General features: G+C 36.2%; 1 protein-coding gene across 1 annotated transcript; it reads left to right on the top strand.

The window, feature by feature from the left end:
• On the top strand, positions 1-27581 carry LOC138307608 (cholesterol 24-hydroxylase-like). Its single transcript, XM_069248413.1, has 14 exons — positions 1-290; positions 14349-14426; positions 16110-16191; positions 17118-17191; positions 17573-17659; positions 17778-17916; positions 18161-18274; positions 22781-22937; positions 23061-23126; positions 23980-24052; positions 25390-25585; positions 26149-26240; positions 26347-26416; positions 26705-27581. The coding sequence occupies exons 1-14, from the start codon at positions 163-165 to the stop codon at positions 26855-26857; spliced, it is 1509 nt and encodes a 502-aa protein (XP_069104514.1). The 5' UTR covers positions 1-162; the 3' UTR covers positions 26858-27581.
• Positions 27582-27743: the final 162 nt, after the last annotated feature.

The following is a 27743-nucleotide window of genomic DNA, read 5'->3' as shown; positions in this document are numbered from 1 at the left end:
TTGTCTGCAAATACCCGTGATTTGACAGTACAAAGTGACGTATATTGCAAGGATATGACCTGAAACGACCCAAGATAAGCGATTACCTCTGTCATTGTATCAACTGTCAGTCGTCAAAATTGGAACAACACGCATCTCTTCGCATAATATTCTTGCGTTGAAATGTTTCCTGTGGTGGAGATAGTCGGGATAATTGTGTCCGTGAGCCTTTGTATACTGGTTTCTGTAGCATTGTACCTTCACCGACAACATCAGAAGTATGACCACCTGCCGGGTCCACCCAGGGACAGGTAAGTCTAATACAATATACGAATACATAGAGGTGACACAGCGAGTAGTTGATATCGAATTTCTTTCAGCAAAATAAGTTTCAGATACAAAATTCAAGAGTTTTAGCGAATGTCTTTTAACAGATATCTTAGGATTGTAGTTAGGGACTATCATTTCTAATTATTATGATTTTATCAGAAATATATGATATAGGTATATGATATGGAGCAAAGAAGTCATTCCATCAATTTGGATAAAATTCTGTCGAATTTTACTAGCGATCTGTTCATTTATCAAGACACAAAAAGAACAACTAAAACTAGATTTGATCGCGATCAAAACTCAGGATTTCCATCCAGCAATAATCATGTTATCGATCAGACGATTTCTTTGATAATTTTTCTCTTCGCATAAAATCGAACTATTTGTAATGAGCGAACAAACGGTCGAAAGAACGAACAAACGCACACCCGACTGAAAGAAAGAAAACAATAACTATCGAACGAAAATAGCAAAGGAACAAAAAAAGAAAGAAAGAATGAATATAATGATTACATACACAATATATCTGGTTGAACACGGGTATCAACATGTCCTTCCTTCCATCTGTCTTTTAATCGAACTGTGCACACGTCCGGTTACAGACAGGACACACTGCATATGCCACGAACTTACTTCCAGATAAGATTTTATTAACGCAGACAAACAAACACACGAACACATGAATTAATGGACAGACAGATTGGAGGACAATCACGGTTCAGTGATCAGAATTTGCACACATGGACGAACAAACAGCGCTGAAAAAGTTGAAAGTTAGAACGCATTACGATGAAATAAATATATACATAAATAACACATACATGAATGGCCTATTTTTGCCTGCTTTAACGATACAGTAAAATCTCAAGTAGTCGAACATGAAGGGACTACCTTAAAAAGTTCTATTCATCAAGACGTCGACGCATAAACTGTCTAGACAGTGACCTAGTTGTGGTATAGTTGATGTTATCACTTACAAAGTTTTTAACTTTTGAAAGGACTAGATATGATAATGGCTCTTTTTGGCCCCTAAATCTACCAAATTTTAAATTAAGTATTTAGAAATTACGTTTCCGCGTTTGAAATATTGAATACACCCCTGATAAAAACTTAATGATGTTTTTGTTGACAGAAAGTATGTTTTTGCTATATAACCATGGTAACTTTGCATAAATTATGAACAATTTTTATATTTTAAGAGAATTAGCAGACTCGAAAAATACATCATTTCGAGAAATATAAAGTTTGTTCTAGAATGCGCTCTATGTTAACTAGATGAAAAACTGCATAAAAAATGCCAATTTGATGAAATTTTCACATTTTGCATAATTTATGCATAATAAAATGGTTGCCATGGCAACTAGAACTGCTATATTACCTTATAGCACTATCAAATATGTCCGGTATGTAGTTAATATTTGAAATGCAAGAATAACATCTTAAAATAACAGACTTTGAAAAATAGCGGATTTGGGGGCCATAGATGACCCTTACCATATCTAGTCCTTTGTTTTCAAATTACAATTTTATGGGACTGATGCAATAAAATCAACTAATGGATCGCTGCCTGTTGTGTGAAATATACATGTGTATTGAACGGATCACTGCCTATGATGGGATATTAAAAATATATACTATATTTTTTAAATGAAATCTCATTTTGTGTGATGTATGTGAAATGAAGCCGCCGCATTTTAACAATCATTTTTATGTGGTTATTGACACGCAACACTGCGCGTGTCAGTTCGCTAAACCTGCCTATATCATTAGGCTTTTAAAATGTGTTTTTGCCTAATATATAGTTAGCTCGCGATACCTCTTAAAACGTGAAATCGTAGGAAAGATTTGGCCTACGCTACGTCAGCGGCATATTTCTAATACATCGTCCATACCCCGCTGTCCCCATGTTATATCTCATTTGTGAAATTAAACAACTGCACAATGAAATACTTCTGAGACCCTTCTATTGCACACATTTGTAATGGCCGCCGACTACACATTTAGTTGAGTAAACGGCAGCAAATCACCATCGCGTCCGGTTTTATTTTTAAAAAACCACGTGTAGTTGTAGTGAGCTACATGTATTTGCAACGTGGATATCGCGAAAGTGATGCGGTACCGCCGCCGTGTTCAATTTGAATGCTTGACAACATGTCGTGTATGTCGACCATGATTCCACCATAACAAATCTAAGTGGCTGGCATTTTGTTTCGTCTCAATAGGCAGTCTATTAATCTGTCTGCTCATTAAGTCGGATAGACAAACAAAACAAACACACGAACAAACGAATGGACGGACAGACGGACTGAATGATGGATGGAGGGATGGACAGGCAGACACGTACGATATACGATTAAAATTTGCACACAAGGACGAACGAACAGTACTGACAAGTAATTAGTGCTGTTCAATTAAATGAGCCAATCAGCGGGAGTCTGGTGAGAAAAACAAATTCCCAATTTTAATGGGATTTGGATTGAAAAGTTTTAGAAATGTGTATTGATATTGTCATATTGTCATATCCTATATTTCAAACTAACAGAAAGTACTGATTTTGTTATACTGGGATGTACTTCTATACACATGTACTTGTGGACAATAAAAAGACCACACAGAGTAAAACCAAAAATAGATTTGTGGAAATCTCCTTTTTTGGGCATAAGATTTCATAGTGAGGTAAATGTTTCAGTAAATGTATATACGTTTCTGGCTCTATCTGGATCTTGAGAAGATTTTTTACATGTAAATCTGAATTTTAATTTGACTCTTTGCCTCCGCCTCATATGTACCTTCAATCGGATCCCCTCGGAGAAATTTCCGGTAATCTTCGGAAATATTTCCGAAGGTTCACGGAAATTACTCCGAGATGTCGCGATTGATGTACCTTTTGATCTTCTATACAAATGTATTTCGAATCTTTTACGAAACTACAGCTGCGTCATGGACGTGAGTTCTGGTAGGGAAACTCAGTCTACATTTCTTTAATCATCACAATACAAATAAACACACATCTATTTGGTTCCAAGTCCACGTTCATTCTCTTTTTCTTATATGAAGACTAAGGAAATAATTCGTACAATTAGAGTTAAAAGGATCTCCCCTTTGGCCCAATAATGTAATCTCATCACATTCATACAACTACACACACAACATCCCTACACACAAAATAAAATTGGGATTACACAATTTTAACCATGGGTGTTTAAGATTAGAAAGAGCTTGGATGCGGAATAAACAAGAAAGAAAAAGCTAGAGAAAAGTATTTTGTTTTAAATGAAACCTTACGATGTTACCCCCTCCCCATAAAAATACATGGTGCAGTATCCGAACCCGGCACGTCACGGTGATGTGGGAAATGTGAGTGGCAAAAACTGTAACTTTTGATAAATAACGTTATCAAATAGTCACAGAAAACCAGACAATAAACAATTTACCTTTAGACTTTTAATTGGCAAAAATGGTCATGGCTTCACAGACAAATACCCTCATGAGCTCTGGGAACAGAAGCCCATGAATATGGGTAATATTAATAACAAACCAAATTTATTTTGGAAGCTAGGCACTCACGAAAATGATCAAACACTTGTTCATAAATCAGATAAGTCCAAAATCTGTTGGAAGCATTTCCGGTTCATAAAAAATTCCGCCAAATGCCTGGTAAACCTGGCACCGCCACCACGAGTGACGGTATGAACCGGCAAATGCATTATTAATTGAAACCATGCCGAAAAAAACTAAAATAATCACCGAGAATAAAAAAACTACAGTATTTTTGTAGTAAATCAATATGCAAACACTTGCATTGAGATTCAATTGAAAACAAATTATGTAAATATGTCTGGATAATGAAAAACCTTGCAACCTCTTACAGTTAAACTCCGGACAAAATCAGCTCATGTAAAATCCAGATGAGTAACTAAAAGGAACACATAACACCAGATTGGTCCAACAAGTGAATATTCAATTAGTTTAAGATGAGTAAATAAAAACGGGGACCAGATATGTCCCCAAGCTTAGATGCCGACCCTAGATTAGGGCGAATATGGCAACAAGCAGATAAATGTGGACAAGTTTAATTAAACAGATGTTTGTGAAATTCGAAGAATGTAAATCAACTTTCTGAGATTCAGAAACTCATACTTAAACAGATTCTAAGTTTAACCATGGACCAAACTCCTGAGATTCAGGAGAGCAACCAGATTGATTGCCTGCAGATAACATTCTTTGAAGACCCTGTTGAATACGAAACAAAAATATATCATTGCCGAGGGGGTTCAAATGAACTCCATCTTCTAAATATAAACCCGGTGTATCTACAGAGAATTCGGGGTATCTAAAATACCAGCCCCCGCACGAACTACTGCAGCCCCAATTTGACTGTTCACACGACGACGTATCCCTTCACACCCTAAATGACATTTTTCGTATCTCCAAGTTAGTCTTGGAAGAATCTGTTACCAAACAACTCTTGTGTCAGGTAAAAGGCTAAAAACTTTATCCAAGACAGACAATATCTTGTGTCTTAATACACAAGAATCTGTAAAGCCAATATTGTTACCACCACAATGAATTATTAAGATTTTGGGCGGATCCTCGAAATGTAACAATTGCTGTATTTTACCTGGAATCTCCGCAATTTTCATACCCCATTTACCTTGCCACCAAAGTTTTGAGTAGTGTCGTGTCAATGCTAGGTCTGTCCTTTCCTCCGAAATTCTTGCATGTATGAATGCTCTTTTAATGATGGATGAACCAACCAGCCATACGTTTACTGGAATAGCTGAAAACTTAATGGAATGTATTGACTAGGTATAAACTTACTTTAATATTACTAGTAAATACCGCAGGAGTTTAAAGGCCCATTACCTTTCCGCAGCAAAATATAAAGGTTCCAAAAAAAATTAATAACATCAGAAAATGCATACCGATTACCTAAAAGAAGGTTACATCACCAAACATATGCAAGATTTTCTGCATAATATATGAAAATAGTGGAGAGTCAATTCGCTGTTTTGCCGTCTGGCGCAGTGATAGACAACTACCGCGCGGTATTTAGGACGACGGCGGGAAACATAATACGACCCGCGTTATGAAAATAAACATTTTATTTATTTTAATCAAATCGTTCAGAAGGTGATGATAAATGCAGTATTAACGGTAAGTTAATAACTTTTGCGACTCTACAAAATTATCGATCTTGTTTTACATTCCCATTTTAAAAATTAAAATCCTTTTCGGAAAGGTAGTGGGCCTTTAAACCAGAGTAGGTATCCTGATATAGCCCTTAAAAGCCTTAGATTCCCACCTACCCATTTCCATAATTTGGGTGTCGGAGAAACCAGTCATGGCTGCTGTTGTTGCAGCCCCTACTCTGAAAGAATGTGTATTGTAATCTGAACCTTCCACGCCAATGGCACGCAAAGATTTTTTCACACAGACAGAAATTGATACCGGGTGACGGGTAAACCACCGTAATGACAAAAAAGTGGACCAGTGGAACTAGGTCTGATCTGTATGTAAGATTTTAAAAGCTGTACGGGGCAAGATGTCTTATTGGTAGCAGGAAGCAACAAGACTGTACCTTTTCCAAACTAATCAGTTTTTGAGGAAATCAATTTCAATTCTATAGCCGCGCCCGATTGTACAAAACGAACATTCGAACTACATACACGTGCGGGCTTGGAGTACCTTGTTAAGTAGGAGACACCAATTTCCCAATACGTAAAAAGGCATGAAAAGCCAGAGAGAATACAGCTGCAAATACTCTGGCTTCGTAACCTGATGTGCAGACAACTGGTAAAATATCAATTAACCTGTCAAGTAACCGAGAAGTAATTGGTAACCGTATCATCCTTTCTGGCTTGTGTTCTATTCATCCCTGCTAATATTTTCCTGACCACAAAACATTGGGTAACATCCTCGATACCCCGAATTTTACAATTAAAGCTGATACCTGAAATATAAGCTTTTACTGTACTGTACTGTACTGTACGCCAACCCCTGCATAGACAAGTGAGCCACAAACTTTACTATATGTAATAAAGGTGGAGGCCAAATCAACACTAAACTACAGTGATTCCTAAATTTCTCAAATTGATTCAGACCATTAGAATAGACTCTCCTGGACGATGGAGCAATAGGGCTATTTAACAGCCGCTCAGTTTCATGCTCCAAAGTAGATGTAGAAAAGACTGGGGAACTGGAGTTGGGCTTCTCTCTGCGAGTGGTGCTAGCTGCTGAAAACGGTCCCAGTGCTGTCGAGAGATAGCATCAGCAATACAATTGTGAACTCCGGGAATGTGTGAAGCTTTAAACTGAATATTGTTCAACAAGACTTTCTGTTTAGAATAGAATAGCCACCAACCCCTCATTGTCTGTGTGCAATATTATTTTCTTATTCTGGAAAGATGAAGCCCAAATAAACATAGCCATGGCAATAGGAACCAACTCTAAGAATGTTATGTCTCTAATAACTTCTGAGGACACCCAATGCTCTGGCCACTCCAAAAAAGTCCAAAAAGGAGCAAAGTAGGCTGCTCCACCTCTCCCCTTATCCCCTCCTGCACTGTCAGTAAACAACTGAATCTCCAAGTCATTCACCCAATCAACCTCTGCAATACCGCAGTAACCATTGAAAAAATCTAAGTTTGCAAGTCATCTTTGAAGGCTGGCTTAAGTCTAATGAAATGGTGGGGGGATTTTACGCCAGCCATCACATCATACAATCTTCTAATAAAAGCCCTAGCTTGGGGAATGGCCTTAGCACAGAAATTTAGTATACCTGCTAAAACCTGTAGGTCCTTCAGAGTACTTTTCTTTCTTCCCAATAACGACACCAAAGTATTTCTTAATTCTACTAACTTGTCACTAGGAATTCTGACTGACGTTTCCAGAGTGTCAATTTCAAGCCCCAAAAATGTAAGAACATGTGTAGGCAAAACAGTCTTATCCTCAGCTATTGGTACTCCAATATCCTTACACACATCCGAGAAGACTGACATAAGCGTTTGACAGTTCTGAGAATCATGACTACCTGCGAAGATAAAGTCATCTAAATAGTGGTCTAAAGTTTCTAGCTTAGCCTTATCCGAGACTATCCATTGTAAGGCTGTGGCAAACTTTTCAAAATGTGAACAAGAGATCGAACAACCCATTGGTAAACACTTGTCGATAAAAAACATATCGTCAATCTTAAAACCTAATAAGATCAAAATCTGAAGGATGCACCGGTAGAAGCCTAAATGCCGACTTGATGTCCATTTTCCCCAATAATGTACCTGTCTCAAGTGATCTGATAATGCTTAGAATCTTATCAAATGAAGAATATTCAACAGATGCTAGATCCCTGTCAATAAAATCATTAACGCTTGAACCTTTAGGATAAGACAAATGATGGATTAGACGCCAAGAACCATTCTTTTTGGGAACTAGGCCGATAGGCGACAATCTGAGATTTGGTAATGGAGGGGAAGGGAAGGGCCCTGCTATTCTACCGAGGCTTATCTCTTTAAAAACTTTTTCCAACGTTGCTTCAATGTTTTTTTCTAGTTGACAATAGGTTACGACAATCTGTACTAATTCTAGGCCCATTGTAATGCAAGTGAAATCCCTGGTCAAAACCTTCAACAAGCTGAACTACTAACTCCCTATCCTCATGACATGACAAATATTCTCCCAACAAATCACTATTAATGATGTATGGCCTAGTGCCTGCGGACTGGATTGTGGTTCCCTTTGATGCTGTGCTTGGAGCTGAGGAAACTGCCCTTGTTGTACTGGATCTAAAATTATAACATTGCTTGTTATGACCCTTTACCATACATTTTATCTGGGGTGATAACCAGAACAATTCAGACATTTGTGAGCAAATGAACAATGTGCCCTTGTACAATTGCCTTCATAATTGAAGTTGTAACATTTGAGTTCCCGAGATTTTTTTTGCCCAGAAATACTGGGATTACCAGTTGACAGTTTGCTGGTACTGTACATATACAACAACCATAGCTCTTGGTCAACGATTCCCCTCTGCATCTCTGGACGAACAGATTTTTTCAATCGAAATTGCTCGTCATAATATTTCCAACCCAGATTGTTAACTCTTTTGGCTCCGAGTCTAACAGTATGAACATATTTCAACAAACCTTGTGTCTCATCAGCGTGACCACTGGTAAATATAGCCATATATGTCAAAAAAGCATCCGTCCATTGATCAATATCATTAATTTTTGGTTGTTTGACTTTAGGCTTCATAACTAGTTGGCCATTAACTATTGAAATGTGCCTATCCTCTCTTTTAAGTTAACAGAGTTATGGAGTAACAGACTTAGATCAATGTATTTACCCTCAAGTATTTTCTGACGTATTGTGTCAGCAACATTAAAGCCTAAATTGCTATCATAGCTGCTTACTGAATGGGTGTTTACATCAATTACATTAATATTTGTATTTTCTGACTCAATCCCATTACCTGCGGTTTCATCATTGGATCCTTTTAAAGCTTGTATAAGCTGGGGTGTCACCCTATCTGCCACCTTCTCCACAATGGAAGCCAATGTTGACTCCGACAATGAATGTTCCGTGCTTGAGTTACTCCCTGAGGCAGCATTTGTATTCTCCTCTGCTACAACAGGACTCTCCTCCACTAAACGAGCTGGTCTCCGGGACAAGCGAGCCGGTCTCCTCCCCGGGAGCCGCGCTGATGACTTCTGGGTCTTTGGCATATTTAGATTGATTACACTACAACTTAAAAATATTTGTATAAATCTCTATACTCAAGAAGTGACAAGGTTAATTTATTTGGAATTTGAAGAAGTTTGTAAGGTGCAATTATTTCACGGACTTGAGCAAGGCTACCTCGTGCTCGAACACTTCCGTACCGAAAAACTACTACAATGTAGCATGCAGCAGATTTTTTTTTCACTTGTTAACAAACCCTTAATCGTATACATATGATTAAATTAGCCCGAAACAATTATGTAATAGCTACGTATATCGAACCACGATGGACTGCACCACAACATCACGGTTCGAAAACACACGCAGGCTATATACGTCACGTATACATCCTTTGTGTTCTAATTCTAACTCAACAAAAGTGACAACATGTACAAATATTCCCAACTACATGTCCATTTACTACGCTGTCGCATGCTAAAACCACATCGTTTCCATGCAACACATTTTTAAATCCAACATCATCACTCCATTAGTAAGACTATACAATCCAAAATTAGCTTAATTCAGTAGTAAATCGATAAATTATAATGTATATATAATTATTGCAATAGGATGGTACGTGGGAAACATACACTATAAAGTTTTATATTCCCTGAATATACTTTCACCTGTTCTGTCCGGCTGAGCAGAGAAAATGGAGAGTTCCATAAAGGGGAACTAACTCTCTTAACCAAAGCTTGGACCTACTAATTAAAGAGCCGGAAAACATTCGGTTAACATTTGATAACCCAATTTAATCTGTAATTCAATTAAATTCATTTGTTTACGGCGATCGTATGATCGCAATACCTACTAAAAAAAGCGTGCGCCCACTGTGCGATCTGCGATACAGTTTATCGCACACAGCGCATTTTGGAACTTTGGGTTCAATATTACGAAAGCTTGTCTTATCGTAATAAAATCACCTTATACTTAGCAAATATAGAGTCTAATAAATTGCCCATTATTAATTCTTGTGATATTTCACACAAGATGTAAGTTGTATTATACTCGAATGCTGTTTAGCTACGTATACGATGGTGAACGATCTTTATGTACGTACGCATCCTAGATACTCCAGGGGTTACTATAACTGACGTTATATATATCAGCTGCCCATGAGCATCATCTGTCTGTGCACAAATCCTTAGAGATAGACAGGACAGACACTGCAATAAACTGAACATACTTTCAGCTATGATTTCATTAGGTCAGACACACAAACACACGAACAGATTAACTTTTTAAGCCTATTTGAACCCTGTAACCTTGAATGAAGGTCAAGGTCATTCATTTGAACAAGCATGGAAGCCTTTTATCCCAGCATGCCACAGGCCCAATATCAGGTATGCAGAACGTTTGGTTATTAAAAAGTCGTTTATATATGTTTCAGCCTATTTGACCGCTGTGACCTTGAATGAAAGTCAAGGTCATTCCTTTGAATAAACGTGGTAATCCATCATCCAAGGGTGCAACAGGCCCAATATCAGGTCTCTAGGATTCTTGGTTACTAAGAAGTCGTTTAAAGATTTTAGCCTACGGTATTTGACCCTTGTGACCTTGAATAAAGGTCAAGGTCATTAATTTGATTCAACTTGGCAGCCCTTCATCCCAGCGTGCCACAGGCCAGATATCAGGTCTCTAGGACCCTTGGTTATTAAGAATAAATCGTTTGAATATATTTCAGCATATTTAACACCTGTGACCTTGAATGAAGTTCAAGGTCATTCCTTTGAACAAATTTTGTAGAACTTTATCGCAGTAAGCCACAGGCCCAATATCAGGCCTCTATGCCTCTTGCTTATTAGAAGAAGTCGTTTGAAGATTTTAGCCTATTTGACCCCTGTGACCTTGATTGAAGGTCAAGATCAATAAAAGCTTAATTTCTGTAGAGATATGTCCAAGCTACATCTATGCAAAAATTCAAGCATGTATGTGAAGTAGTAAAGCCGCTGAAACCTTGTACATTTTTGGCGTGAAAACGACAAAATCGCCATTTTCCAAAGGTTATATCTCCGCCATTTTGAATCGGATGACCTTGAAACTTGTCATTATATATTTCTAAGAGTATGCCTTTTCAAATCCATTTTTCAAAACTTTTCTGTGGCAATTTTCGTTTTGACCTTTGTTTGACCCCGCAGCAAACTCTTGGCCTTGAAATAATCTATGATAACATTTAATGAACAAAAAACGCGCTATGTCACGTTCTACCTTAATGACTTAACGGGGATAACGTACAGCGTACGGTAACGAAGTTATGAACATTTAAAATTTGTTCGAAAAAAGTTGTTTTTTTACGTCTGTGACCTTGACCTTGAACATTTTTGTGAAAAATCGAACGTACGTTTCTACGTACATAACGTGTCCAAAGTTGAGTGTCGTACCTTGTTTGGTTCGTTAGATATCCTGCTAACAAGATTTGTGGAAATAAGAAAAAAAAAGAAAAATAATAAGAAAAAACTGAACAATAACAATAGGGATTTCCATCCGTAAATGGAAATCCCTATTTACAGATTAAAGCTGACAATGCAAGTTAAATAAAGTTTTTTTTTCTAAATTCGTTTCTGAGACAACCCCTTGCGTTTCTAAGGACGGACATACGCCATTTTTTTTTAACTCTGCTTGGATACGATACGCCTACGACCCCTATATAAAGCGCGTGAATCGACACACGTGCGTTCAGTCATGTACACCTAGTAGTTGCCCACTGTGCATCACCTACTAAAACATAAACAAACCCCTTACCTGTAAATATCTGTAGGGCTTGATTTAGCAAGCAAACATGTCAACTCCTCTTAGCTGTCATTTAGATGTTTCACAAATTGAACTTTCCACACAAATGAATAGAAATCCTAATAATAATCCGTCCACATATCTCCACATATACTATCGTACCCGATGTACTCGACTGGCCACGTGCACGTGACCATCTGTCCCAAACAAGGGACGCTTCCATATATAAACTACCGAAGGCACACACGTGTACATGTGCGTGTGTAATATCTAATGTATATTGAAGTGTTCTTTTAGCTCGTATTAGATATATTTTGGGATCTAGCTGACAATATTACTTCAATGAAGCATTATCAGGTGAGTGCAGTGTTTACTTTTAGTTTGACAATGTTACACGTAAATAAGTTTTGGGTATGCTAGGTTTACACTATGTTCCCGGCGGCCACGGCAGCCCCGTTTCGGGCCACCGTAGACAAAACGTGGTGACCGCAAGACAACTTGAGACAACGCAGAAGGACGTGATAGACAAACGTGAGCGGTCGTGATTACCGTGGATGCCGTCCCAGATTTTTAAACTGTCAAAAAATTTGCCACGGCAGTCACGGTACAGATGGTAAACGCCACAGGACGTCATAAAACGGGATTGACGTAACAAAACGTAACAATGCGTGCGAGGCCGTAACAAAACTTCCAGACGGTCCGTGGTGGAACGGGCAGAAATCACGCTTCCCGGAATCTAACGGTGATTTCAAGTTGTTTTGTGACGTTCTGTTGCGTTTTTTCCACGTTTTATCACGGTTTGGTGCAGATTGGCTGCACGTTTTGTGCCGTTTTGTCAAGGTTTGTCAAGGTTTTGACGGCAAGCCAAGGTGGATGATAACCGTTTCGATGCGTTCTGTCAAGGCACATCACGGCTTGTAGCGATTGAAAGCCCGGCGTGATACGGCGTGTTACGTCTTATTACGGTCTTACGTTGCAAGCAATATCTGATGGATTATCATTGCCTGGCCTGGTACATATTTGCTTCTTCATGGATTATTTGTATTATTAAATAGAAATAGTCTATATCAAACACATTTAAACCATCAAATTATACCAAAGCTATTATTGCAAAAGACAGATTAAGTGATTAACCATTACAGAAAAAAATGGCGTCAATTTATACCAAATATAGTTAAGATTTTCTGTTCTTTTAACACATTTTGTAATTAAAATGTGTTTGAAATGACATTTTCGGCAATAAATATTCTTTCATTTGCTTCAAAAAATCCCGGCATCAGACTGTGATCCCTAGCAAGACTTGGCGGACCGTGAAAAACGTATCGGAGCTTGATCAAATGTGTAAAACGTAGCAGACCTCATCAGATCGTAACAGGCCTAGAGAGAACGTAGTGGTATCCTTGATAGACCGTGCTAAAGCCGTAGTGTACCTTTAACCTCCGGGAACAGCACTTTCCCCTATATCCACGGTCCATCAAGTAATCCGTAAAAGACAGTGGCAAAACTTCACAAGACCTAGCTCAACTTGAATACAGAGACAAAAATAGCCAAAATTCCACGGCGCACCACGTTTCGGGCAAACGGGGCTACCGTGGTCGCCGGGAACATCGTGTAAACCTAGCCGGTCAGGTGTTAGTTGTTACACCTTGAACAGCGAGCGTTCGACTGATTGCACGTGTGTGTGGTTCACGCGCTTTATATAGGGGTCGGTACCCGGTGTTGTATCCAAGCAGAGTCAAAACAAAAAGGCGACTGTCCGTCCTTAGAAACGCAAGGGGTTGTCTCAGAAACGAATTTTAGAAAAAAAAAATTTCATCTCATGTATACTAACATTGGACAATATTTTGTAAGCATTGCTAGAATTACTTCATTGTCCCATATTTAACTATTTCAAGTTATTCGTATTCTACAGACATACGTTTATAAGAATACAGTGTTATCTGGAATACAACCGTTGATATTACTTATTTGACCTTTATATGATGTACATATGTCTGTGTGTAATGGATAATAAGCTGTTTGACATCAATTACGACCGATAACATTCACTGTATATGTCTATTATTAGAAAAGAGATGATATTTTTTGGCAGTCTTTGTATTCAAATCTGGGGTTTATGAAGTTCAGTTCAGAAAACTGATGAAAATTCAAAATGTAGGTCACAGTGACCTAATTAACAACTGGTACGAATCTTACATCTTAATGCCATTGTACAAATAGCTCTGGTAGCAGGTCTTAAGCACCATCGACGGGGCACATGCTGACTCATAGTCCTTTCCGAGTATACTTTACTGTCAATTGCAGTTATTTTTGTCATGGTATTTTCGAGTCAAAATTCAGGATTTTCAATCAAACCATCCGATAGTGTTAATCATTTATTCTCATAACTCTTTCTATAGAAAAATCAATGCTTCTAAGATTTCTTTTCACTAGATCATTTAAAATATGATTCGAAACATCTTATCTCATATTTGCTGTGCTCTATTCAATCACCATTTCAAAGACACCAACGCCAACAAGTATTTTCCTGTCTACACGTATTTCAATGTGTATTTTTATTTGAAATGTATAACTTTTACCCTTTGAAGCTTCTGGACCGGCCATATTCCGTCAATCCTGAAAGTGAAAGCAAATGGTGGAATCCTGGACGATTACATCCTAGAAATGTAAGTAAATACCTTTGCTTACGTAATTTATATTCTTATTGATCGGAGTTTCTATACAAGGAATATGTAAATTCATTTAACAACATTGTTGAAATTAAATCAATCCGCAAAAATAAAGTCAGTCAAATTCTATTACCCGTTTGTCATTTAAAAACGTGAAGAAAGTCGGATTTTCCTTAACAAAGGTGTCGACCTATAGTAAGAGTCTAAAAAATCAGGGATGTGGATATATTCCACCTCGAGCTTGTCTCCCCCGTCCTCCAAACCCTAATTCAGACTGTTTTCATTATAGACACTGGTCTGTCCAATTCTTGATGCCCTTTTTTATGTGTATATGCATGCTTTTATGCTAATGTCCGGGCCAAATGCATTTAAATTGAGATTATTTGGATGCAGACAAATGAACAAAGATAATGCATGAATATTGAATCAGATGTGGATAATGCTGACATGCTACTGATTTAATAGTCTTACATAGTGAGATATAGCGATGTAGCGTCTCTACAGTAAGATTTATTCAAATACTGTCTCCATGCCTGAAATATGGAAGGCGTATTGGTATAGTTTGATGTAGTCTCGTTGATGGGTTATTATGTAAATAAAGGAAGGGGAACATATCGCGACTATGTCTATTTAAACGAAAGGAAAACCAACCAGAGAATCATATCAATCAATCTCAATATCACTCTGTCGAATTCGGAATACTAAGTATGGGAGAATTAGTATCACTATAACACAGCTGTCATAAGTATCCATTATTTCAATAATCTTACATTCATAGCTGTGATGACATCAATCTACACGTAGATAGTTGTATGTAAGGTGTGTGCTTTCCTTTTTTATCATCATTGATTGTCAAAGGTAGGTTTCACCCAAACTAATAATATGTTTTGTAAATCAATATTAACGGGAGAAGTTTTAAAAATGTAATGAAAATACTAAATTTAATTTCTGAATCCGTTTGAAATTTAAAAAAGACTTCATGAATATAATATTTAAAGGAATTCCTTGTTTTATTACCTATGTCTGACAGACTGGATTATATGCAAATGAAGATTCGATGGATTCGGTTTTCGAAGTTGTGAGTATGCGCATTGTTGCATACTAGAAGTAAACCATATGGCTGAACGAAAACGTATCAGATTTTTTTTTTTTAAATTAGAATCGATTACAAAGAGCAAGTTATAGGAATGTAGTCGACAACACCATAGAATATCATTAAGAAATAAAAGGTGGCATACATCAAAAGAAGATATAGAAACCGCATCTGATGCGGGTCTTGCACAAATTCTGTTGAATTCTGTTTTGTTGATACGGCCTCGTGTTGAAAAACTATGACGTCATGGCTCTATATAAAGCTTGATTTCACCTTATTTTTAGAGGAGCATTTTGCTGGTCAAGCTGGATGCCCACCAATATTGTTCGTTATATGCATTGAAAATGGTCTGGAGATTTAACATTTAGTTCCATTGTCATTATATTTCATTGGACGAAACCTACCTTTAAAACATTATGAAAATATTGTTATTACTGTCGTTTTAAAATGTTGATACACATTTTTATGTTTTTGTGGAATTAATGTCGTTGTAAGTTGATGATGTATATATATTTATGTTTTTTATGGCAATGCTGTCGTTTTAAAATGTTAAAACATATATTTATATTTTTTCTTTAATTGCCCAGGAGCAAGTCTTATGGAATGGTATTTCGGCTCTGTTTGATGCACCAAGTATACGTTGTTATTTTGGATCCAGAATATATAAAGGTAATGATCACGACCAATCATATTGCATATGTATATGTACCTAACTAATCCAGTCACAAAGTCTGCTCTTCTACTGAAAATATTGTTTTATTATAATACTTGTTTTTCTTCGGTATTGAGTAGGGGGTACCTATGGCAAGGAAGGAGGGATATTTTATGTACGGAGTAGCGGGTACCTATGACAAGGGAGGAGGGATATTTTATGTACGGTGTAGCGGGTACCTATGGCAGGGAAGGAGGGATATTTTATGTACGGTGTAGCGGGTACCTATGGCAGGGAAGGAGGGATATTTTATGTACGGTGTAGCGGGTACCTATCGCGGAGAAGAAGGATTATTCTATGTACGGTGTAGCGGGTACCTATGACAGGGAAGGAGGGATATTTTATGCACGGAGTAGCGGGTACCTATGACAGGGGAGGAGGGATATTTTATGTACGGTGTAGCGGGTACCTATGGCAGGGAAGGAGGGATATTTCATGTACGGTGTAGCGGGTACCTATGGCAGGGAAGGAGGGATATTTTATGTACGGTGTAGCGGGTACCTATCGCGGAGAAGAAGGATTATTCTATGTACGGTGTAGCGAGTACCTATCGCGGAGAAGGAGGGATATTTTATGTACGGTGTAGCGGCTATCTATCGCGAAGAAGGAGGGATATTTCATGTACGGTGTAACGACAACTTATCGCGAGGAAGGGTGATATTTTACCATATTCAACATTTTCTTGAAATCGAAATTCGAAACATCAATATTTTTGACTCCAATGTTAGGTAAACCTGCTTATATTGCTTACAGAGAAATCGGTTTACTACGAAATTAAATCCTTGGGATATGTTCCATTAAGAAAACCGCGAAATATGCACACCGCGAACTTAAATAAGCTACTAGATATACATTTGAAAGTATATGATGTTCCTTTCTACAGGATGTTCTGGTGACAGGGAATCATCCAAAATCCAAACGTTTATATTCAAAAATGGTCAACGTTTTCAGCACAAGGTAGGTGACATGATGTAAGGTTTTATTTATAATGTAAGAACTGTGGCAAGTATTGCACGGTGCAAATATTGCACGGTCAAACCTGCGGGTTTCGAACTTGGGACATACTAGTACTAGTGAAATCCCCTATCGATTTTACCATGTGTTATTAGGTATCATATAAATGTATCCTATGCGTTGGAAAACAGAAATAAAACTAAAAACTTTGTTGAACTTAATTTATTTAATGTTCCAATTTTCCTTGCGATATTTTATTGCAACGAACATGTACGATTAGGACAATCAAAACCTTTGGTATTGAATAAGGTTAACATTGCTGAAAATAATGTATAAAGTATAAATATAGAATTAATAAGGTAATGTATATATTTTTATTTGCAGGTTTCTTGGACAAGGACTTGAATCACAAATCGACAATAAGCACTGGATATTACAGCGAATGCAATTTGAGGAATGGTTCAAACCACAGTAAGTCGCTAATACAAACACTTTCTTTAACCAATAAAAACACATAGGGTTAACCAAACAACTACATACATATCTCATGATTCAAAAATAAGTAAAAACATGCTGATTGTATTTCCAGCTGTATTCGACAGTTCGCTCCCGAGTTTAATGAATTTGCTGATCGTCATGTAGAGGAACTGGAAAGACAAGCGGATGGAAAGACCGAGATACACACACTTAATATGTTCAACAAATTGATGATGCACGTTTTATACAAGGTAAATAGATTCGTCGTGAAGTAGATTAAATATAAATTGTTTACTACATTAAACGACAAGGAACAAAATATCGACAAATTAAATTGAATAAAAAATTAGATTACTCTGTGTCATTGAACATTTATCATGCTCATTACGATCAAGAATGCATGTTTATTTCAACTGTGGTTCCTTCCAACCATAAGATGGATATTTGGTATTATGGATTGGTGATAGCAACCAATAAAAGATTTTCCTATTGTAGGTAGCATTTAATGTCGACATGGGGCCACTGAGAGGAGAGAACCACCCTTTTGTCACAAAAATGAAGACAGCACTAGATGGATTCTCAGCTGTTTTGGCAAATCCGATCGTCGCGGTATGTATATCAGCGTATAACTATAAAATTTCTCTGGACATGGACATAGATTATTTATCCCATTGGACACAGATATCTGCATTTTCGGTGAGGGTAAGCTTTCTCTGTCTTACCCAGGACAGGACAGTCTGCACGCGAAGAACATATTCGCGTGATAAACCGGAAGTTGTAAAACGTCATATGCATATAAAACATTTAAGGATTGATTGTCACTTTTGTTGCTTGCATCGACTGATGAAGAAAGTTAATCTCTTGCAAATTAAGTGAACTGCGAAGTCTATGTATTCAGTAAAACATTATTATACAAATTCGCAACATTGTTTCAGTTATCGTACATGTACATGTATATACAGCCGCAGTAAAGATAGGGTGTTACCCCAAAATAATTGCAACAGAATTTCTTCTTTGTTTTTCATACAGATCTGACTTTGTTTTATACAAGAGAAAAAGTCGTCACAAATAAAAATTTTGGAAAGTGTTTTTCTTAACCCCAAAAAAATCAGAAAAATAGGGATATTTGCATAATTTGCTAACTTTGAAGCCAAATATAAACTTACATGGTTATCATGAGATACTAGAAAATTACTGTATGGCAAGAACATTATAATGATAGCACACGTTGCCAAAAACATAAGTTGAAATCAACACAGGGAAAAAGTATGATAACATGAAAATGGCATAATAATGTCCTTGTAACAGTCAAATATGCTTTTGTTGGGTTGTTAAAATAAAATTGTTATTATCAACAATGTCATTGATACTCATTTTGGTGAAATCTTTTTTAATAAAACCTGTTGGTTATAGGCTTTAAAAGTAAAACATTTTACTTTCACTACCTGAGATAACATGGTTGCTCAAAGTTGGTCTTTTGGCCTTTTTCAAGGATATTTTTAAGTGCAAATTGCATAATATGTCTTTTCTATTCAAGAATTATTCAGTATGTACCGTCTCAAGTGTATAGATAATTATTAATTTAGATTTTATGTAGGCTATACTCATCTAAAAGAGACAACTATATCAAAATATTCCCAAATATAAAAGACTTGAGGTCGATCAAATCCTCATTTAGTGCCAATTTGTGTAAACTTCTAAAATTGTTAAAGTCCTTAAGTTGAAATATCAAAAATGTGAATATCTATTTGTGACTTATCAGATTGTAAAATCCTTTGGCAGATATTACCACCATATTGGAGCGTTCTTTATAAAGTGAGACTGAGGTTTCTTTTTAATCAAATATTTGAAAAGGTCAGTTTTTCATTTTTCCATAATGGAACCGGCTGGAGGTTAAATAATTTTCAATGAGATAAAGGAATAAAATAAAAGTTCAGTTTCAATTTTATGGCTGAAAATCATCCAAAGTTCTGATTTATTTACTGGCAAAATTTTACGACAAACGAATAAAGCATATTCGAAAAATTAAGATTTTTGTTTTGCAGATTTAAGTATTCGGCCAAGTTTTTACTACTAAATAAGATGTGCATATTTATACCGTTTTTACAACAAATGATCAAAATAACAAGTACAAAATATGCAAAAAAAGGATATAACAAATTTGGAAGCATTTGCTTTTTTATTTTCCGAAACATTAGCTACCAAAATTGGTGTTTTACCAAAAATCTAAGTATAAAAACACTTCAAATGGGCACGATCAGTCAACTTGACAGGTTAATATTTAGTTTTTTAGCTAATGTTTTATCGATCAGGCATTAATATCAAAGAAAAAGTTATCCTTTAAGACATATAACATAAACTAATATTGTTCAGGGTACGATTTTATAAATGTTTGCATCTAAAAAGAACAAAAACAGTAATGTTCACTAAATTCAAAAGGTTTTGAGCCGTTATCATCCTTCCTAAATTCTTGGATTGTATGAAATTATTGTATCGTGTCAACTTAATTGTACTAACCTAAAGTTTGTCTTACTATATACCCGATTTCGTATTTCAAGTATTGCAAAAATAGCAGATATTGTACTTTAAAAGTGGTCAAAAGTGTGATTTCTTTATATTTTCTTATTTTTCTGGTGTTGAAAAAAACGACTTTCTGAAGATATGATATTTGTCGACTTTTTTCATGGTAAAATACTAAGATCCTCCAAACCAAAAAGCAGAAAACAAATTTTGTTGCAATTATTTGGAGGTTATGTCTATTTTTCGTATTTTACTGGACTACGGAGTTCTCCTCGTCACCAAAGCAATACAAAATATAGTTCCTAATATAGCGTCTTTCTTTGGACTTTATTACGATTAAAAATGGCGATTTTTAAATGTTGTTTTCATGTATAAAAATATTGCCATACATTTTTTCACACAAGCATTATAATGTCTCTTCAAGTAGAAAACTTGCTGCGCAGTACAGACAGTGCTCCGGTTGCTCGATTAAGCAGGGGTCCGATTTCAAAGGTAGTGAAAATGCCGAACAGATGGTATTTATACATAATCAAACCTTTTAAAATTCGATTTCAATAATTGTGGAATATAACAGAATGTTGTATATCCGTCTGATAATTATTTCCAGCTAACATTTAAATATTTATTAACTAAACCTGGTGTGAAACCCAACCCCTGTGTTTTTGGTATGCGATGTAGTCCAGTAACATGGTGCTTTCGGGGCTCAATAAAATGTGTTAAATATGGGATTTTAATCGCAGATCACTGGAAATAAAAATAAAAAAATCTTGAAATATAATAACTGCATAGTCAACTGGAGTTTTAGAATTAATAATCTGAATGAAGTAAGTAGAGAAACATCGATTTGAAATGTTGGCGGTTTTCAACGACCCTCCGTGAGTTTTGACACTCGCGGAATCGTTTCGTTGATAAAAAAAACCCATTAAGTCTAATTTCAATGAAATCAACCTGTTTATAATTTGAGCATATTTCCATGGAATCTATCGTTTCTACATGTATATTACTGTACAATTATCGTAACGATTGGCGTTCGATTATGCGTAGTCCTAGATGCGTGGTGAACCTCAATATGCGTTCAGTGGCCTACAGTAGCTTAGGATCTTAGCTTAAGTCAGCGTTTCATCAAAGAAGACGTGTGTATTAGAATACTGACAATTTCTAATATCAATTTACAAGTGTTTCTGTCTGTGTTTCTAAATGTACAACGATATTACTAATAGGCCTCATCGCAGAAAGTACATTCAAAACTGAAGCGGCGTAAAACTAAGTCACAATGTAAACAATGTCAAAATGTATTCTCACGCCGGTCAGAGGTCAGCGCGTGACCAAGCATCTTCATTAGGAAATGAAGTGATCGGAGTTTACCAGATTCATTGAGGCGGAGCGAAGTGAAAATGTGAAAAATATTAACCTGTGTAATGCAATTGTACAATCCATATCACCTTTGACCTCGAACTCGTGCTTCACGCGCGTGCTGAACTTTGACCTGATAATCATCGCAATCGTAAGTCTACCTGTCTTCACATAGTTCGTTGATGTTGTTTGCCCGGTAAAAAAGACTGCATTCATGGTTTTGATACACTTTATGCTAATCTTTCTATGTCTGTAAATATTTCAAATGATCGTTCGATTCTTGTTTATTACACTACAACGAGCTTAATTATCGCGTATTTGTAGTTTTTTAACATTTTTTTACAGAGACAGGAATAGGATCATTCCCTACCTAGAGCGTAGGACAGATAAAAATATGCATATCTCTACGCTCGGAGGCGATTCACGACTGTCTTACCCTCGGCAAGCCTCGGTTTAGATTGTCGTGAATGTCCTTCTCGGGTGGAGATTTCTCTGTCCTACCCTCAACGTAGGAAACGATATTAATCAACACTTTGGGGCAAGACAGTCTGCGGGCACTGGACATTGACATAACATTACGACAGCAATATTATCCTTTGCCTGCTGCCCGATCAAAATGAAATCTTTATTTATTTTAATGAGATTTTATTGAATAATATTGACATTAAGTCAATACCATTACTATGCAGCACGTCAACGTTGCCGCTCATTTATGCAATGTCGACTGTAAATAAACAAAAAGTAGACAGGTTCAGAGAAAAATACTTATTTACCCCCAAAGAGCACGACAAGGTTAATGTCAATCCAACGGCTAAGATTCTCCAGAATCATAGTCCTCGGATCGGGGTTGTTCTGTCTTATTCATAAAGAAAAGAAAGACTTTTATTGACGTCGCGTTTCATTGTGTATACAATGTTAAATAAAACTTTTTCGGCAGTTGATGGATCTTAGTTCTAATATACGTGAAATTGTTATTGAAATTGTCTTTTGTAAGGTGATAAACACAATGTTAATTCTTCCGAATACATCTGATGTCATGGTAGCAAATAGCGGCTTCTGATTAGTAGAAATTTAGATGTTATTTCGGTGATAATTGGTATAGGGGTTTTGATGGAGGCCGAAGGTAATAGTAGGACTGAGGGGGCGTTTGTGGGACTTCTGTAATAGCCACACATACTATGTTCCCCATGTATCGTTCAATTACTGTCTGTTTTTTAACCTTAAAACAATTTTGTATTTAAGATGAATCCGTTTGAATGGAAATACCGTCGCGAGGTCCGGGACGCCATACGCTATATCCGAGGATATGCCGGTAAACAGATAGCGGAAAGGGGAATGGCGAAAACTAGAGGGGATTATGTTCCTGACGATCTCCTGGAGAATATAATGAAACTAAAAGGTTTCTCATTTTAATTTTCACTGATCAGTAAATAATATTCTAATTTGAATACAATGTATTAAAATAAAGTGTTTTTATCATTCTTTTTCTTAAACGGAGCATCACATTGTATTTTATTTTCAGAAAAATATCCAGCGTTAATGACAGATGAAATATTATTGGACAACTACTTCACCTTTCTCTTGGCAGGTAGGGAAATTCACTGGGCAAATGAAATACTAAAGTACTATAAGTACTAAAATACTATATTCTAGTGTTGATTTTTTTAGTGATAAATAAGATATAAAATATGACATCGTAGAAGGCTTATATTATTGATGACGTGCACCATGTATGTCCAAGGCTGCGGGTTCTATCCAGGTATTAACAACATTACTTCCCTAGTAATGACATACAGAGAGCAACCAACAAAATGATTTTACATAGACCACAGTGTTAAACTTTGTTAAAGTTTTGTACTGTATTATTAAAACAAAGAAATATTAGTTAGGTATTGTGTTCTATAATTAAAGTCTAGGTTCTCATATAACACTAGATAGAAAAAAAAGTTTGGGTCCTTCTGCTCAAACTCCAACCAGGGTAGCTTTATTGAAATCAGGCGCATTTTGCACTAAAAAATCCGGAAATTCTAATGTTTTTACCTATTCATTATCAAAATTGATATTTTGAACCTAAATCTCAATATGAATTTCCAAATTGATATCATGATTATCTAGAAATAATTACCTGTCAGAAAACATTTTTACTTTTGAAATTCATAATAAGCCAGCCAATCAGCGGCCGGGTTAAAATTCTATCCTGGGCTCAATCTTGTATACACAGGGGCCATTTCGAAGGTCTTTTTTTATTTAGTTGGTTGATCCCTACACTACTCCATGTGCCTGAAATGAATATGAGGAAATTAACGGCGGAACAAGGAGACGAACGTCGCCAGCTGTTACTGTTATTCTGTTCTCTATTGAATTGTTTTATTATGCTGCCCAGGTGGTGGGTTATGTAATAGATGCAACAGTCGTGACTTTGTTATTCTTTTATCAAACAGGACAGGAGACATCCGCCAGCGCACTATCTTTCATGTTGCTTCAGCTCGGACGGAACCCTGATTGCTATAAAAAGTATGTTACTCTATCGATACTGATATATTTTATTTAATATATTGGTGTATGTTATACGTCTGACATCAAGCAGAAAATTGAAAAATATGAAAACTTATGCGAAAGAGAGGGCTGAAGTTGGTTGCGGGTTCCTAGTTCCTAGTTCCCTTTATTAAATGGAATTGTTTATTAAACGGAACTAGGAACCAGACCCGAGTTCCGTTTAATACAAATACTGGCCAACGTGTAAAGTTCCGTTTATTATGATTCCTACCTCTAAAAGCATGTTTAATTACATATGTAATATAGGAATCGAAGTTCGAAGTTTTAGGAACAATAAAACACAGAGTTAATCTCTATAGCAAAGATTTACTTAAACGGATCTGTCACCCAGACCCGAGTTGCTTTTAAGCTTAAACGGAAGTCGAGTCTGAGTGTCAGATCCGTTTTAGGAAATCTCCGCTATAGAGAATTTTTTTGTTTTGTATCATTCTTAAAACCTCGAAGTTCGATTCCTGTTATTGTATCATTAAACATGACCATAGAGTAAGGAATCATAATATTCGGAACTCCACTCCTTGGCCAGTATTTGGTTTAAATGGAACTCGGGTGTGGTTCCTAGTTCCGTTTATTAAACGCAACTAGGAACTAGGAACTCGCTACCAACTTCAGCCCTAGCAGGAGTCAATTCTTTATATAAAAACGATACCTAGAAGGGGTCCATTCTTTATATAAAAACGATACCTAGAAGGGATCCATTCTTTATATAAAAACAATACCTAGAAAGGATCCATTCTTTATATAAAAACAATACCTAGAAGGGATCCATTCTTTATATTAAAATGATACCTAGAAGGGGTTCATTCTTTATATTAATACGATACCTACAAGGGGTCCATTCTTGAGATAAAATCGATACCTAGAAGGAGTCCATTCTTTATATAAAATCGATACCTAGAAGGAGTCCATTCTTTATATAAAAACGAAACCTAGAAGGGGGTCCATTCTTTATATAAAATCGATACCTAGAAGGAGTCAATTCCTTTAAAAAACGATATCTAGAAGTCCATTCTTATATAAAAACGAAAATTAAAAGGAGTCCATTCTTTCCATTCTTTATATAAAAACGAAAAATAAAAGGAGTCCATTCTTTATATTTAAACGATACCTAGAAGGAGTCCATTCTTTATATAAAAACGATATCTAGAAAGTGTCCATTCTATATCTAGAAAGTGTCCATTCTTTATACAAAAACGATGTATGGAAGGAGATCATTCTTAATACAAAAACGATGCAGGTATAAAATTTATAATAGCATATAATTTGAATTATTCAGGTCTTCTTTGTTGGTTTGTTAGGCTACAAAAGGAGATTGATGAAAACGCTGGTGCTGTTTCTGTGATCACCCTGAAAGAACTTGAGAAGTTACCTTATTTGGACATGGTAATGAAAGAGACACTTCGGCTTTACCCTATTGCCAAGAATACGTTTCGCGAGACAATAAAGGACGTGAGGTTCGGACCACATCTGATTCCAGAAGGGACGGACATGCTCGTGGGTATATCATATTGAGATCAAAAAACATAATATACTGCTATAAAAAATAATGTATTCAAGAATGCAAAAGTTTCGACAGAAAACAAATGATATTGATTTGACTAAGTAATGTCACTGAACGTAAAAAGTATTACTACAGCATAAAATGCCTGATTGATGCACTCGTCTTTCACCTATACATCTAAAATACAGCATGACATACTTCCTTTTCTATGATGTGCTCATTTTGTTGCGTCTGAAGTAGCGATGTCCTTACTCGTTTAGTTGTGTGCGCAAGCCAACAGCTTGACTTGAAGACTAGCTTACTCGAATCTTTAAAATTTGAATCCACTAGTGACAACACCATTTTGGATCTACCTTGAAAATATCGGCACCAAAAGACGTATAGTGGTGGGATCAGAAGGCCAAAGGTTCACGTTCTTCTATATGCCTATGTCGCTGAGCTACACAATAATTCACATTGACGTTGCTATTGAATTCAGTTTTGATTGTTGAATTACTATTGTTGAATTTTGCCCCTTCAAACATACCAAATATATTAACATCAAATGATATTACAGGTGAGCTTCTATGCCGCATCCAGAATCGAACTGAATGTTAGCAACCCTTCAAAGTTTATACCGGAAAGATTCGATAGCAAGAATCCAGAAAAGTAAGTTTAAATCATCCTTTTCCTTCTATTCATATTTCTTTTAGAAACCTTTTCCCTTTAAGTATAGCAAGATTAAAAAGCACAATTCTTCCTGTTTCTTTTGAAGGTTCAGCAAGTATACTTCCACCCCGTTTTCAGCAGGCCCTCATACATGTATCGGGAAAAAATTCGCCGAGGTAAGAAGTTTTATGAATAAAAGACCAGTGACTATTTTAACAATTTTAGTTTTTTTATATCATTTCATCCTAAACATTATTTTGAAATAGAGTTGTATCAGCACAGCAGTATAAGGGGTAGTAATGGTGGTTAGTATATGTGCATATATCAAACCTGACCGAAACGAACATGTTATCACAGCAGTACAGGGCAAAGGAAAAACAAATTAATGTGGAACACGAACCATTTCACTTACAACTTACAACATATATATTATAAAATGTTTTCTTTCCTATCTTACTTTACAGATAGAAATAAAAATTGTTATTGCAAAGATCATGCAGCATCTCGACTTTGAACTTGTCCCCGGCCAAAGCATGGAGATAATGGAACACTCGACAATAAGTGCTAAAGATGGAGTCAAATGTTACTTCCGTCCGAGAAGGGTAACCTCGGCATAAGGAACTGTACTCGAGGCATCAACAAACGTCAAAGTATTCTCCGTACAAAATGTAAACAAGGAATATTTACTACCAACATAAGTTTAAAATTTTCATTTTATATTTCAATATTGTTTTTGTTGTACCGTTGAACGTTTCCATTTTTATCTGATTTGCGATTTACATGTACTCCAATATTGTACCTGATATCTGATGTTAGCAGAAATCTTTTGTGGATATGATTTAGCGTAGCATCAAAAACGTATATATGAGCACAAAAAATGTCGGAAATTCAACCATTTTGATAAATGGAAGTAGGACCTTTGTTTGCCGAGTAGTTTTCTCCATACTCATGGCATGTCAGGTTAAGGAGGATAACGTTAATATGAAACACGAAATGTTCAGATAGTGTACTATTTATACTACTATTTTGAATGTATGATTTTGAATGTATGATTTTGGGTGAAATTGCCTGTTTTATACACGTAGATATCATATGAAAACAACGCTATACAAATGCTCATATAGAATTACAATATAATGTTTCAACTATATGTGTATGGTTTAGCACAAAATAAGGTTTAAATAATAAAATACGAAGGTTCCTCTGTCATTATCAGGGACAATGAAGGAGTTTCACATCTCTTAGTGTATATCTCTTTCTGATAGTATATTGAGGTATAGTAAAGTGATTGTATACCATAAAGTTGTATTCAAAATGTTTCTCCTAAATGATGCTTCTCATAGACGCACGAGTTGATTTTTGTCCGATACAAATATTTGTAAGGTGTTCGGAGGAATTTTATTTTGAAATATTTGCACATGGTGTTATGCCGAATATTGTCCTTAGAACTGACAAAGCGAGTTTAAAACATGCGTGTTCAGATAAAAAAGTCTATTTCAAATG

The sequence above is a fragment of the Argopecten irradians genome, chromosome 14 (assembly GCF_041381155.1).
Source record: "Argopecten irradians isolate NY chromosome 14, Ai_NY, whole genome shotgun sequence".
Taxonomy (NCBI): domain Eukaryota; kingdom Metazoa; phylum Mollusca; class Bivalvia; order Pectinida; family Pectinidae; genus Argopecten; species Argopecten irradians.
This window is presented reverse-complemented; position numbering and strand designations above follow the sequence as displayed.

Coding starts and splice junctions, on each gene's coding strand:
- LOC138307608 (XM_069248413.1), top strand. CDS start 163: ATGTTTCCTGTGGTGGAGATAGTCGGGATAATTGTGTCCGTGAGCCTT. Junction 16,192..17,117: donor TGGATCCAGAATATATAAAG/GTAATGATCACG, acceptor TCCTTTCTACAG/GATGTTCTGGTGACAGGGAA. Junction 22,938..23,060: donor GAATATAATGAAACTAAAAG/GTTTCTCATTTT, acceptor TTTTATTTTCAG/AAAAATATCCAGCGTTAATG.